Source organism: Leptinotarsa decemlineata, unplaced genomic scaffold (assembly GCF_025532065.1).
Source record: "Leptinotarsa decemlineata unplaced genomic scaffold, Ldec_3_MD MMD2_tig00026330_RagTag_RagTag, whole genome shotgun sequence".
Classification (NCBI taxonomy): Eukaryota; Metazoa; Arthropoda; class Insecta; order Coleoptera; family Chrysomelidae; genus Leptinotarsa; species Leptinotarsa decemlineata.
The window spans coordinates 7797698-7814204 of record NW_027412690.1 but is presented as its reverse complement, the minus strand read 5'-3'; the positions used below and the strand labels follow the sequence as shown (position 1 = coordinate 7814204).

The 16507-nt window shown below is 34.3% G+C and overlaps 1 protein-coding gene across 5 annotated transcripts in view; it reads right to left on the bottom strand.

Moving 5' to 3' along the window:
* The window catches only part of LOC111510484 (leucine zipper putative tumor suppressor 2 homolog), a 279299-nt gene that overhangs the window by 4792 nt on the left and 258000 nt on the right, over window positions 1-16507 (bottom strand). For all 5 annotated transcript variants that reach the window (XM_074182922.1, XM_074182920.1, XM_074182923.1 and 2 more), the window contains 3 exons: window positions 864-1071; window positions 526-784; window positions 90-305 (listed from right to left, as the gene is read on the bottom strand). In XM_074182922.1, the coding sequence (XP_074039023.1) occupies window positions 90-305; window positions 526-784; window positions 864-1071 (683 nt within the window). The remainder of the gene's footprint in view (window positions 1-89; window positions 306-525; window positions 785-863; window positions 1072-16507) is intronic.

Below are 16507 nucleotides of genomic sequence, written 5' to 3'. Positions count from 1 at the left end.
AAAATAAGATAGCACGATACTGCTAAGACTTTTTCGTTCAAGGAACGCGCTTTTTTTACCTCTAATATTAGCGTTTAAAAATCATTCACCTGGGATTCCTTCAACTGAGTTTTCAGCAAAGATATCTCTCCCGTCTTTTGACACAATCCCCATTCTGTCTCTTCCAATCTATTTCTTAGTTCATCAATTTCTTGTCTCAGCCTATCGCATTGCATATTCGATCGCTGAACGTCAGAACTAAGTCGTTTCTTGTCTTGTTGGAGTTGATAGGTCTGCATCATCAACATCTGTTCTAGTTTGTGGACCTGAAAAAGTAACTCACATTGTGATATTTCACAAACCAACACTGAATAAAATTCACGAATACCATTTGGACTCTGAAATGAACCTGCAACATTTCAAAAAGTCTTAACCCCTAAATTAAATTTCTTCTCTACTATTTCCATCAAATGTCTCTTTGCGATCAATTAAATCAACAGAAAAAATTCTCACGAACAAAAGTATTTGTGAAATATATCAACAAACCTTTTGAGCGCTTGTCCGCAGTCTGCTCTCTTGGACAGTCTTGAGTCTTCTGAGTTCTCTTTCCCAAACTTTCTCCTTCTCTTGGTACACTCTGAAGATAACCTGTTCGTTGTGTTCCATCGTTTGACGAAGGTAAGCAACCTCAGAGTCACGATATCTCAGAGCAGCCTCCAGTTCTGAGATACCAGAGTCTGACGGAGAGGGGGTGAGGTCCACTAGACTACTGTGATTGGAAGACGTTTGGTAGGAGGGTTTGTGCCTGAAAAATAATGAATATAATGGTGAGCACCCTTAAAATTTTCTGCTTCACAAGAGAAATATTGATTTGATATACGTACGTAACAGAACTGTCAGCATTGGACACGGGAGATTTTCGAACACTCTCAAGACTGTCGTAGTTGACCAGTTTATGGCCATGAGGAAGGGAGGAGAGGGAACTCATTTCTAATCGCGGCGAGGAAGACGCAGAAGGGCAGAAAGACCGCAGTTTTCTATCTAGTGAGTAGTTGTTCATACTGTGAGACTGATGGTGAATATCACTGCTACCTGAAAATTAAAGGTAATTCATTCATTAAATGGGGTAAATATAGAGTCGAGTAAACTACGTGACCCATAAGGACGTTACAGGAAAATTGAATTTTTTAGAGGGAATCAAGAAATTTCTCAGTGTGGGAGACTTTTTCTATGACGTCATGGCTGTGGGGAAACAAAAATGTGTTGAGCGAAAAGATGGGCTGACGTAAGCGCGTCACGTGACTGGGTTGTCTGCCTTGTTAAGGGATACGCCTGATCCTGATTGTCTGGATGGTCTGTCTGCTTGGATTATTCATGTCCACAGAAAATTAAAATCTCCCGCCACGATGTTCTGAGATGCAGAAGCGTGCGCTCTGATTAGCTGACGAGCTGGGTGACAGTTTGAGGACGATACGTGACAATTTGGTATACTCTGATTGGCTGTCTCACCGCCCAGCTAGCTTGATGACAGTTTGAGGATACCACGTGACAATTTGGTGCACTCTGGTTGACTGGGTGGTCTGTCTATCTTGTCTGGCGAGCTGAGAAGCAACCTGACTGGTGTGATGACTTTACTGTCTGCCTGAAGTGAGGCCTACTCTACTACGCTATCGAAACAGCCTGAAAAACTAATGCTTCACGATAACGCCCATCCGCACGTTCCACAAATGACCGTCCGAAAATTAAATGAGTTGAGCGCCGAGATTCTGTCTCACCTACCATAACCCAATACCTCTTTTCAACTGACTATCATCTTTTCGATAACTTTCTCAACGGTAGAATCTTCGCCGATCAGGACCAGTCAACAACTGCCTTCGTCGAATTCATCGAATCCCGAGCACCCAATGTTTATGCTGACGGAATTAAACGACTTGTGTATCGAAATGGACTACGGTTGTGAATCGTGCAGTTTAGATATCACGTTACCCTCATCTAGGCGGATTGGATGTTCTTGTTCATCTTTCACTGCCTGAACCACTGTGCATGGTGTTTTTGGCAAGTGCATCGGCTTGGGATGTGGGGGTTGAGCAAACCGGCCATCGGATGCCTGCTTCCACGTAGCCCCGCTAGATACGGAAATGACAGAATCACTTATGGTTCATCCCAACGATGGTTAAATCCTAAGGTGTGTGTATCCGTGCCGAAAGGATGAATGCCACTGAGCCTATCAGCTGTCTCTACGGAACCTTCGGGATACCGGGCGCCCTCTCGTCGTAGCATCGCCTTGTCACGGTAATGCGGGGCTCTGCCGTGATTGACCTTCTTTCCCTAGCTACTCGTGGGATTTTTATGGACAGAGTGAACTTAAAAATTTTTTCTGACGCTGAATCTATAGAGTAGGTGGATGTCGAGCTTACGACTCCAACTGACCACCCTGTAAATTTAGATCAGGAGCAAGTCTACAGAGGAGATGGATCGAGTTTACGACTCCAACTAACCTCCCTGTAAATTTAGTTCAGGAGCGAATGCTTCTCAACTCCCCAACTCCTGATCCAATAACTGAACCTAAAAAAAAAGGATTGGTGGTGCAGCCAGGAAATGACTGAGTCGTCTGCTCAAGAACGGGGTATCTTATAAAACCGCCTTGCACCAAATTCTTAAGCAGCGTACGCAGAATCTGTCTCAGGTGCGGTGGAGGGTCGATTAGACCCACTAACTTTGGACCTAACCTAACCTAACCTACCCTCATCTAGAGACGTCGTATCAGGTGATCTAGTGAGCTCTTCTAAAGGATCACGTCTGCCTGTTTGACGGTTTGGATAACTGACAAACTCGAACGAGTTTTCGACTGATCATACGTAACAGTTACTGTTCATTGTAGTGGCTAGCCGACAATTATACAAATTAGTAAATAGGCAAATGCGACCTCTTATAATGGCCTATTAGATCACCTGATACGTTGCCTTTAGATTTTTTGTGAGGCATAATCCAAAGAAGACCATGGTTACTGTATGGTAGTCAGCGGCTGATTTGAGGAAATCGACGAAATGTACCGAAAATTGCGTCAGTTGCATCGGCAAGTCGTTAAAACGATATTTTTCGTAACTATGTGAGATTCCTGGATGCAAAGTATGCAAGGAAGTAGTCGAAAAAGTTGTTTTGAACAGGACATTGGTGAATAAATTAGCGTCTCGAGATTGATTGAACTTGATTGACTATAAATAAAATTAATGTTCAACGGATCCTTAACTTTGCACCGTGTTTACACGCGGTAAAATAATGACTTCTTTTATGCCTGATAATTTTCAACGGTTTAACTGTTTTTCCTTGAAACGGTTATGGTGTAATTGATTGAAAATCGCAGTATCTACGTCGTTTTCTATGAAGATTTAGAACCGGTGAGCAGGATGAAGGAAATTACGAAGAATTATGCATGCAGTAGGTGTCGAAAGATTTTTGAAAAATTACTTAATTTCAATAATTTATGTTGATTGTTTATATTCAGTAGTTTACGATCAATATTAAATTTCAAATTTACTGATTGGGCGGTTGAGGATCGGCTGCGGTTATCTGTCAGGATGTGCAAATTTCAATGCAAACAATGAAGAAAGAAATAAATGGATGAGAAATGAAGGAGAAATTCCATGTTGTTGACAGATTGATCTGATATTTGATTTACACATTTAGTTTTAATGACAATACGATACAATAAATTCTGAATAATTGGATTATTGGATTGTTTTCTTTTGTTGATTCCAAGTGCATCTAAAAAATTTAGTTTAAGCCTTTTCTCTCTGAATGTAAAATTTCAAACTTTGCATCACCAATAAGGCGACTTCAATAATTTGAATCTCTTTTATGTTCAAGAAAAGAGAGATTTGAAATTTCTAAAAGTTCTACCGACATATGTTTTAAGGCAACTCCACATTTTTCGGTTTCAGTTTTACTGTTTTTGATGAATTTGCTCAAATTATTGCTTGTTTTATAGGAAATTGTAAAACTGTGTTGCGTCAAGAAAAATTTTATTTTGTCATTAGATTTGTCTAAATAGGTTAATAACAGTATTTATAGTCTATTTCAAAAGAGTGTAGAGTAATAAATCATGAAGTGTCATAAAATTTGCCTGAATTTCGTTGTCGTCCATGGGCGTAGGCAAATCTTAGGATTATTAAACTTAATAATTAAAGTAAATTAAAAATTACAGACATAGATAATAATAAAAGGCCATTTTTGGGAAGTAATTTGGTCTAAAACTAAGTACCTACATGTATTTAGGTAAGTAAAATTTCTTAAAAAAAGATTAAGATTAATTTTAGTGGTTCTTGTAAACTTATTTAATATGCAATTTGGGTTCATATACTTGAGCATGATTTCTCAAAAAAGGGTTAACACTTAGTTCCGAGGTGCCATGTCATTATAATAATCCCTTTTTGACCCTGCCCACCAATCATGCAATACCTATTAAACCCAGGTAATTAAGAAAAAGGGTTTAAATATATTGTAATGGTGTCTTAAACATTCGAGTTATAATAGTAATTGTTACTACACCAATTAAACGTACAGTGATATTGTGATATAGAAATAGTGAAAAAGTTATAAAATGGGGACATTTACTCCAAAGAAAAGAAGTGTAAAAAATTCTCCGCTATCTGTTTGCGAAAAAGTTATAATTTTAAATGTATATGATTGCATAAAACACGATCACCCTAGTTTGTCTGTGCAAGAAAGTGTTGAGCGATGTGCCCGAATGACTGGAATTGGACAGTCCACGATTTTTAAATTATTGCGAGAAAGAAAGATATCAGGCCAGGTAAGTCCATGCAAGAGAAAATCAGGAAGACCAATAAAAATCTTAGATGAAGACACCAAATGTGACATTCGAAGAAAAGTTCATTCGTTTTATTTTAAAAAGGAAATACCCACTCTTGAAAAAATATTTATCGAGATAAGCCGAGATAACGATATTCCTTTGATATCCAGAACACTTTTATGGAAAACTTTAAAAAGTATGAATTTTGCCTGGGAAAAGCACAATCGAAAGGCACTATTACTGGAAAGTGATGAAATTGTTTGCTGGAGACGAAAATATTTGACAACTATAAAGCAGTACCGCAGAGAGCAAAAGAAAATTTTTTATCTTGATGAGACGTGGATAAACGAAGGTTATATAGTCAAAAAAATGTGGCAAGATAAAAATATAACAAGTTCTCGCCAAGCTTTCATAGAAGGCCTTTCGACGGGTATTAAAGTGCCTTCGGGAAAAGGGAAGAGGCTTATAATTGCTCACATTGGAAGCGAAGACGGATTTTTAAAAGAAGGTTTGTTAAGCTTTGAGTCGTGCCGGACGGGAGATTATCATGAGGACATGAATTCGGATGTCTTCGAAGACTACTTCGGGGAAATGTTAAAATTTCTTTCAGCTGATTCGGTCGTGGTTATGGATAATGCAAGCTACCATTCAAGGCGCTTAGAGAAGGTACCAACTTCAGCTTGGAGAAAGCAAGAAATTATTAACTGGCTGTCAAATAAAGGTATTCAGTTTGAGACGAATTCAGTAAAGAAGGAACTACTAGCCATAGTAAAACAACATAAATCTCGCTTCATGAAATATGCCGTAGAAGATGTAGCAGAAAAGTATAAAGTAACTGTGCTGCGCCTACCGCCATATCATTGCGAATTAAATCCTATAGAACTTATATGGGCACAAGTTAAAGGATATGTTGCAAGGCACAATACCACATTTAAAATGAAAGATGTCAAGGTATTGTTTGATCAAGCCATTATGGAAATCACATCAGAAAACTGGCAAAAAGCAATCCAGCATGTTTTAAAAGAGGAAGATAAAATGTGGGAACTGGACAACTTGGTCGATCAGGTGGTTGACCCTATAATTATAACACCAGGGGATGATGACAGTTCTTCGGATGAAGACTATACTGATGTAGAATAATTTAATTGAATTGTAAATATACTGTAGCGGGATAAGCAATCTGGACAGAGACCAGTGTATCAGTGACAGTGACACTTTTGCTTAGGTTAGGGTTTAGAATTAAGGGTAGTCTGAATAATTATTTTCTCGGAAGGTTCTCGAAAATTGTACCTAGTAATCTCTAGAACATTCAATTAGGGTATAAATAGAGTGTTGTTGAACGTTAAGGGAAGTTCACAGTTTTAGTATTGTTCAAGTGTCAAATTGTAATAACGTATCCAGTAAAGTTCTTGTCGTTTTTGTGAATAAATTGATTTAAAGTCCCCACAAGTGTTTCAATACGTAAAGTTCGTTCGTGTGTGTTTGTGAGTATTTCCCGATTTCAGTTCGTATATATTTTATTGTTACATTTTATATTTTTTTAATAACACTGTTCTGCTGTATTAAATTTTTATTTCCTTTAATATAATTTTTATGAATGCATATTCTTTTGGCAATTATCCCACTAGCGCGCCTCTGGCTCAGTATTTATCCGTCGATAACAATGGACAAATCCCTTAAAACAGGGTGATTTCTACCTGCTCTTTATGAAACGACATAATTTTGCAATGCGGACTAGGGAAGTGACAGAATTTATTGACGGATCACCCTGTAGCGCTTTTGAATACTTAATGAGATTTTATTACTCTACACTCTTTTGAAATAGACTATAATTGGTAGATGGATGGGGTAGACTAGAGCAGGGGTCTCCAAACTACGGCCCGCGGGCCAAATCCGGCCCGCCAGTGTCATCAATCCGGCCCGCGACAGCCAATGATTCACTGTCATCAATCTGGCCCGCGACAGCCAATGATTACCTAACTGTTGTTACTATTGCTGTGATGAGTTGAAGAAGAAAACACAGAATGATAATTACTCGGTTTTATTTACTTGCAAGGTAAAACTTAACGACAGAAATGATGACAAAGAAAACTTAAGTATCTAAGTTTAAGCATATTAGTAAATAACAAATAATTGAAATGAATCACAGTAAAATAAAAACACTAATGAGATTGATGTAATTGTGATTTTCCACCGACAATATTTTGTAGTTGTGGATCAATTTTACTTGTACCAATCATCAAAAGAGATTTAAGATGCTCATCGGCTCATCTGTAAACATTCTTTGTGTACTTCATCTTGGAAAACGTTTTCTCACACAAGTAAGTAGTACCAAAAACAGAAAACAACCCACGAGCAAATTTATGCAAATTATCAAATTGTTCCAGTGGAAGACTCTTATAAAATTCCAACAAAGATGAATTTTGATATTTGTTCTTAAGCATATCACTGCACCGTAAATCAATAATTTCCATATGGACTTCCGGAGCCAGGGTTTCAATGTCAGGATCAAAAGGATTTTGAAAAAGCTTAATTTCATTCGCAATGACATCAAAATCTGAAAAACGAGTATAAAAATTTATTTTCAAAGCACTCAAAGTTTCGATTGCGAAATTGACGGGAAATTCAGTCTTTGTAGTGTGGCTGAATATTTCACATGTTTCAAAATGTGTGAAACATTTTTTACGCAATTGCGATTGAAATAGTATTATTTTCTGTCTGAAGGATTTGATATTGGTGCATAAATCAGGGAGAAGCTGATTTTCTCCTTGCAATCTCAAATTCAGTTCGTTCACATCCATTCACTATTTTCAAAAAAGCGTTTAAAGACTTTTCCGCAACTAAGCCAGCGTACGGCAGTATAAATGGTAAATCATTTTCTCCAATCTGTTGAATAAACTCGCGGAATTGTCGGTGATTCAGCCCAGTGGATCTGATGAAGTAAACAACTGATATGACTGGTTTTAGAACTTCAGACATATCCAAACATTTTCCGCACAAGGACTGTTGATGAATGATACAATGTAAGACTAATGGTTTTGAACCACCGTCATTTTCTACAGCCTTTGACACAAGTGCAACACTCCTTTATTTTTACCATACATATTTTTGCCTCCATCAGTTGTTATAGATTTCAAATTTTTCCATCGAAGGTTTTTTTTATTAATGGCATTTTCAACTCCCTTAAAAATATATGCCCCAGTTGTCGTGTCGTGAATACTATTAATTACTAGAATTTCTTCACACATTTCATAGCTCTTATCTACTCCGCGAATAAAAATCAACACCTGAGCAGTATCTGACACATCCGTTGACTCATCCAATGCTAGAGAAAACCACTATGTCAATTTTTGTCAGACAGTTGAGATGATATATTTTCTGCCATGTCTTGCACCCTCCGAGCCACGGTGTTTGCTGACAAACTGACACTTTTAAATAAATTTACCTTTTCGGGGCATATTTCTTCGGCTACTGCAATCAAGCATTCTTTTATCATTTCTCCATCGGTGAATGGTTTGCCACGTTTTCCGATTTCAAGAGCCACACGAAAGCCGGCGCGAGTTACAGACTCTTGTTCGATATTCGCTTTGGTAAACAAAGATTGCTGCGATTTGAGTCCGCGTTTCAAAGCTTCAAATTTTTCCTTCCGCAAACTTCCTGTATACTTGGAGTAACTTTGAAGATGTTTCGATTCATAGTGTCGTTAAATGTTATAGTTTTTGCTATGGTTTCATTACAAATTGAATATTGCGCCTTATTACTAGACTCAATCACAAAATACTGAAAGATCCATTTTTCTTGGAACGTTCTGCATTCACTGTCGATTTTTCGCTTCTTTTCCATACTAACAAATCACACATAAAAACAATAAGTCAAATCAAAATACTTTTATTGACGGGTGTTACTTTATTTCACAATAGACAGTTTCGCTTCCTTCGACTTTCCTACGCAGACTAACTCGCAGTTACGCCGCTAGCCTTTTTATATGCAATTATTACTGCCATCTCGAGGTGATCGGAATACACTAGCTAGAACCAGAACTTTCTCGAACCAACGCGGTAATTCCAAATTACGCCTAATGCTACCAGCTACCTAGCGGGTAGCTGAAAAAGATGGTACATAGTACCACTACTCGCCACTAGATGACGTTAAGTGTCACAATACACTAATAATTGAAATGCAAAAAAAGCGTAAGTTTGCTTAGGTCACGCACTTTGCGACTATCCTAGTCTAGAAATATAGTTAAGGGCAGAAATTGTCCCTTGGAACAAACTGAAAAATCATTATGGACCGAAGGCTTCAAAGTTTGGAGACCCCTGGACTAGAGTATTCTTTCTTTTTAATAATTGAATTTATTAAGTTTGGGTCATGGTCATTGTTATATGCTGTTTGTTTTATAATTTTGAGTTTTTTTCAAGAAGTCTGACAGGGATATTTAGTAGTCTCTATATCATATGCTGCTAATTTATGCTGATAAGATTGTAATGAAGACTTATGAATGGTTGTCCGTGTGTGATGGTTTATGGTAGATGGAAAAGCTATGTCTTTCGTCTATTGTTGTTATCGTGAGGGCTAGAAAATTTATTGAGTTGTTTTTCTTCTGTTTCTGATGTGAATGTGATATTGGGGTGTAGCGTATTGATCCAATTCTCAAGATTAGAAAGTTTTCTTTATGTTCCTGTATAACAAATTAAAATGTCTACATATTTATATTAATATAGAATATTTGTTAAAATGTATTTATTCACTTTCTCAAGATTGTTTACAGTAAATATACATGTACATATAGAAATGAACAGTGAACAAATAAAATACATCCTACGAGGCAAAATGATCTGCCTGTGTGTAAGGAATGAGAATACTGAATCTGACATTGAATAAGATTCATGCATTAAATTAAGTACTAAGACATAAATTTAAAATAGCTACATTTGAACAGAATATAAATAAATAGAAACAATCAATCTATTGGAATCAGTACTACATATAGATAAGAATATAAGTTTAAACTGGACATATTTGAACAGGATATGAAGAATTAAAAATAAACTAATGTATTGAATGGATAAGTATGGATAAAAACATAACTTTGAACTGGACACATTTGAATAGAATATTAAAAAATTAAACAATCAATGGATATAGAGATTTCAATCATAAGTGTTCCAGACTACAAACAAATCAATACACAATATATATTCACAATCCTGGAAGTAAGTACTTATATTTTCAGGGAGAAAACTGTAGAGTTTTGGTCCTAAATACTGATTTGAGCATTAATGGTATGACGATACTATGATTCCGAAGTGTAGCATATTTATGGTGATAAGTTTTTTGGTTTTATGTTGTACAGCAGTAATATTTACAAAAAACAGCTGTCTGGAATCAAATATTCCAGATTCTGAATATAAAGTAGATCGCTAGAATAGTCATAACATTTCCGTAGGGTACATCTGATGAATCTTTTCTGCATAACCTCAAGAGAATATTGATGAGTTTTTGATCCTCCACCCCAACCAATTATACCATATCTCAGATGTGGCTCTACTAAACTCTTATATAACATCATTTTATGTTTTTGATTGAATATGTTTGCTACCCGTTTGAATTTGTAAAGTATGCAACTTATTTTTTTAAGTATATGGTCTATGTGCTGGTTCCATCTGAGATTGCTGTCTAAAATTAATCCAAGATATTTTATTTTTTTTGTGGGTTCAATGACTTCCGTATTGGAGATTTTGATGTCATGTTAAGGGGGTGTACATTAATTATTTTTTCTTAACTGTTCATGAAAATTTCGGCTAGTAGGGGACTCAAAGGGTTACCCATGATAAAGCAGTTTTTACTACTCTGAATGACATTATGTAATGTAAAATAATTTTGCTTGATACAGATTTCTAGTAACGAGATTATTCCTGTATGGATTACTGGGATAACTTTTTGCCGTGTTTACAGTTCGTCTATAAGTATAACTGTTTTTTGTGAGGGTACACACGGAAGAAGGTTTTTTTGCGTCAAAGGAAAATCATTTCGAGTTTGGTGGCAGTTTGACATTTTGTATTTTGTTAACTAGTTCATATGCATTTTCTTATGGTCTAATGGGGTAACCTGTTTTATTAAGTTTGACTAACGAATATGGCTGTGGAGGTTGACGATTTGGTAATATAAATTAATTTTTGTTAATCTCTGAAATTGTTGATTCAAAGTTATTGATGGTGCATCTACTTTTGTTATGAAATCTGGTAGTAGGGTCTTTTATTACAAGTAGTAATATATTGTGGATAGTCAAAAAACAAGTGTTTTTCTACGGATGCTATATAATGTGCCAATTCTCTCATCGCTTTCATACGTTCAGAACGAAAGATTTCTCACGCAGTGAGAAATATCCGCCATTACAGCGAGAAATAATTTCTCACTGTTATCACGATAACCCAAGTCAGTCATGAATTGTTACATGTCAAATTGATATGACACGTTCTCCATGTTGACAACGCTACGCCAACGATTCGCGTGCAATATCCAAGTAGCCCATTGTCGGCGTTTCCATAACGCATAATTATTGCTGTCAACTTACCCAACGAAAATAGTTTTATTGTTGATTGTTATAGTTCAGATTTATTAAATATTGAATATAATGGAATACGAAGATTTGGAGTTGGAAAATACACCTCCAGAAATAGTTCAGAAAGCAATAGATGTTTGCAATAATTTACTACCAAGCACATCAAGATAAAAACATGAAATCGCTTATAGAAACTTTATGGACTGGAAAATGAAAGCCAATGTAAATTCTTGTTCCGAAAATACCTTCTTAGTTTATTTTGAAGTGTTGTCAAGACGGTTGAAATCATCAACATTATGGTCTCAGTACTCGATGCTGAGGAGTACCTTAATTATTAAAAACTGTGTTGATATATCAAAATACGTAGAACTACGTGCATTTTCAAAACGCAAATCTGAAAAATATGCTCCAAAACAGTCAAAAACATTAACTTCTGAAGAAATTCAACAATTTTAAAAAGATGCACCTGATGAAAAGTATTTGCTGATAAAGGTATGAATTCAAAACTTTTAAATTGTTATCGAAAAAGTAATGTTTAGTTTTGATTTCAGGCTGCTTTAGCTATTGGCGTTATAGGGGCAAGACGTTGTGATTAACTTCGAAAATTGAAAATTGATGACATGGAAGATTTTAATTCGTCTTTTTTAATAAACTTACCCGATACTAAAACCAAGGTTCCTTGAAATTTCACGGTCTCAGAAGAATTTTACCAAATTTACAAAAAATATGTGGAAGCTTCGACCATGCACAAAGAAACACGTTTTTTTGTAATTACAAAAATAGCAAATGTACGAAACAGCCTGTGGGGATAAATACATTTGGCACGTTTCAGTAATATTTCAATTACCGAAAACTGTTCAAATATAACTGTTAATTACTATTTTAAATAAAATATAAAAATGAGTTAATGACATACATGTATTATCATATATATGTATTTTAATTTTCAATACTTGAAAACAACGCAACCGTAGAAAAAGTACAGTGTACAATGCGTGAGAAAATGACATATTTCTCACTCGCTTGATTTGAGGCACTCAAATCAAGCGAGAACAAACTTCTGCGCTGGTGAGAAATATGTCGTTTGTCTCACTTGTTGTACAATATACTATTTTTCGTACAATTCCTAGTAATTGTTTAATACATCACCGCCGAGTACCTTTACTTTCTTCTACAAAAGTTTAAAATTTCCAAATATCTCACTCACCAGTAAATATTTTATCGAAGTCATACGTCTTGAAATTATGGAGAACTATTTCGTCAACATTTTGGCTTGAACATCCATCACAACAAAACGACATTTCAGTTTATGATAACTTTCCAAAACATTATCACCCCATCGTCTATGCAAAACTACTAACAGATATTCATTTGCAGAAATTCTTTTAATGACCTTTTACCTGAATCTTACTGTCTTCTATGTACTATGAGGACCCCTTTATTAGGAGGATTAGAATTTTTATTACATTGAATGTATTAAAATTGCAATAAGGAATTTGTTAATTATATTTCACAGGTTGAACTAACGATTTTGGGTATTTTTGAAAATCATAATCCATCATTACCGGATTTTATTGAGTGATTCAACAATGTTCGGCAGAAAGTACATTTGTGAAAGTTTTTCCCCACACTTAGCTTGGCATACTTAGATCAATCAATTGTTATTTTAGAAAGGAGACTGAGGTCCTGTATTACATTTTATTAAATAACACGTTAAACTAGTTATCGTTAGTTTTACTTAAAAAACAACTATTATAATTACTGATTCACGAACGAATGAGGAGAGAGAATCTTTCTGAAACAACTACTTTCCCCTATGATTATTAAATTAAGGAGAAATCAATTTTTTTCTGTCATCAAATGTTCATGAAGAAAACTGAAACAGATATAATGTATATTGGCAGTTTGGCCCTTAAACTTTTTCTACAATATTCATTTCGCATAACTGTAGATAAAGAAGAAAAGGCATTTCAGAAATTGAAATCTTGAAGATCAGCAGACGCCGATGATATTCCCTGCTATGTTGGATTCACTAGTATATCCATTATTAACCTTATTTAATAAATCATTGTCTGATATTATGTAAAATGATTTGAAATCCCTGAAATAACTAAAGAAGAATTAAAAATTGAAGAAGGAGAATAAAAATGAATAGCTGAAAAAACAATTATATTCAGCAAAAAACCTGAAATGAAATAATAGTGAAATAAAATACAAGTAAAAATGGAACGAATTGAACAAAAAATAAATAAAATAAAATTAAAAAAATTAAGAGATTCCAAGCCAAGTTATTTCACGACGTTTCGATTGTTAGTATCCACAATCCTCTTCGGGTGATGACTGGACGGATTCCTCCGTGAGCTGACTATTTATAGGTCATTTGATTACATTCATTCCTCTCTGCTTTCCTTTTCCCGCTTCACTGGTTTCAGTGGCCATTTTTTGCTTGATTATGGGTTTCCATACGTTGTGTATCCCTACGCTAGTTTGGCTGAATACATTGTTGGATAACATGTATGCGGCTTCTTTGAACTTCCTCCTAAACCAATGTTCCTTCTTTGTGTATGATTGATACTAACAATCAAAATGTCGTGAATTAACTTGGCTTGGAATCTCTTGATTTTTTAATTCAATTTTATTTATTTTTTGTTCAATTTGTTCCATTTTTACTTGTATTTTATTTCACTATTATTTCAGGTTTTTTGTTTAATATAATTGTTTTTTCAGCTTTTTTATTCTTCTTCTTTAATTTTTAATTTTTTTAAAATTCTTTTTTAGTTATTTCATGGATTTCAAATCATTTTACATAATATCAGACAATGGAAGTCCGAACTAATGAAATTCATCACGAAACATTTTTAATCACCTTCAAACAAACATTCTAATTTATCATGTACAGTTCAAAAACATTATATCAAATGAATTGCATGGCTTTTATAATAAAACATCTATGGAAACCAATCTATAAACTTTAACTATTATAAACATAATAAAATAAAAAGGAGTTTTCACCAAATTTAACAGAAAAATATTTTTTTTTGAAATCATTGCATATTGTGTGTATATATATATATATATATATATATATATATATATATATATATATATATATATATATATATATATATATATATATATATATATATCATACCACAGTGGTTTGATAAATTATTATTATTATTTTCGAAACCAAAAAAAATAACAGTAGTATGAAACCCAATAGAAAAGGAGGAGAATTTTCAAAAATATTTATTTCTCTATTAAATTTGGTGAAAACTCACCTTTTTATGTCCCAAATATACTGTGATTTATTTGATTTAAAATAGTCAATTTTTCACCTTATTTTGACCTAATATCAAAAAAGCATCCTAATTTTCAATCGAAAATTCTCGCGTCAAAATATCAGCTTTTTTCAAGTCGGTATGCTTTTTGTTCTCTGAAATCTCTACTTTCTGATGGTGTAAAAAAATATACATTACTATAGTAAATGTTCTCAGAAAATGCAGAAAATTGAAAATTGTTTTTTAATCATTTTGTACAATTTTGAGCTATTTATTAAAATTTACACTTTAATTATTCAAAAAACTTAAGAAGATTCCATATCACATTGATAAACGAAAAAATTGCAAATCGAAATATACTATTATAATCAACAAACAAATATTAATAAAGTTAATATTTAATAAGACATCTACAATAAAGATAAATCATCATATATTTTTGTCCAATTCAAAATTCTATGGTCTGATTTTGTTTTCATATCTTACATTCTAATGAGACTCCAATTTGAATTTCATTTCATTGAAAATAGAACAATTAAACAAAAAATAAATAAAAATTTTGAGATTTCAAGCCAAGTTAGTTCATGACGTTTCGATTTTAGTCATCACCCGAAGACGATTGTGGATACTAACAAACGAAACGTCGTGAACTAACTTGGGTTGAAATGTTTTAATTGTTATTTATTTTCTTGTTTAATTGTTCAAATTTCAATTTTTTGCTTGATTGTCAACCACCTTCAAACAGACCCCAATTTATTGTGTATGGTGGTGAAAATTCTCAAGATTATTTAGCAGTATCAGGGGTACCACAAGGCTCCAACTTGAGACCTTTAGTTTTCCAGATTTTCATCAGTGATCTTCCTGTCGAACATAATGTTCACAATTTCAGCTGTTTAGTATGTTTAGTTTGTTGGTGAGAGACATTTTTAGCGATTTTCTGTTATCAAAAAAAATGGATTCAAGAATTTGGATCAAATTATCTGAAAAAAATTGGATGAAGGTCCCAAAGACACTTGAAATGTTGACAGTGGCGTACAGTGACTGAACTCTGCGTCAGAAAAATGTTTACAAGTGGTACAAGCTCTTTACAGAAGGTCGAGATATAAAAAACAATGCTTTAGCCACCGTATTCACCAGATTTGGTCCCCTATTCCCAAGATTGAAGAGACAAGTTTCGCGACGATTGAGGAGATAAAAACTGAATAGCTGAGAGAGCTCAGGATATACCAAAAAGTGCATGTCGAAACTGCTTCGACGATTGAAAAAACGCTGACACAACTGACACACTATGTTTGAGGGGGCTATTTTGAAGGGGACAATATAGAAATTGATGAATAAATACATTTTTGAACAAATCACGCATGTGTTAATTTCTGACATTGAAATTTGACATTTTGAAATGTCAGATGTCTACTCTTGGATACCAAATTTGTTGCAAAGTTGGCCTAATCTGATGAGTAATCAACCGAGGTAGTTTGACATTGGGTGAAACCACTTACTTACCATTATTATATTTATAAACTCAATAGGTACTAAATATTAATTTCATTACATTACAGAATAGATATGCAATAACTTTATGACAAATTTGTAATAAAAATTCAACTGACTGAACACTACATACTTCTCAGTTACTAACAGGTAAAGTTTTTGCAACAAACCAATTAACACTGATTACTGTTTACAATCCGCGTCATAAATGATTGACTGAATGAAACAGGCGGGATAATCATCTTGAATATTCTTATCATTAAATAGTATATCAACTGACGACAGATTTCCTTTTTACAGGGATAATGTGTAAAATACTATACCATTAAATTTTTTTCCAATTTTGTAATTTGTGCTCGCTTCAAATGTATCGTATATTTCTTA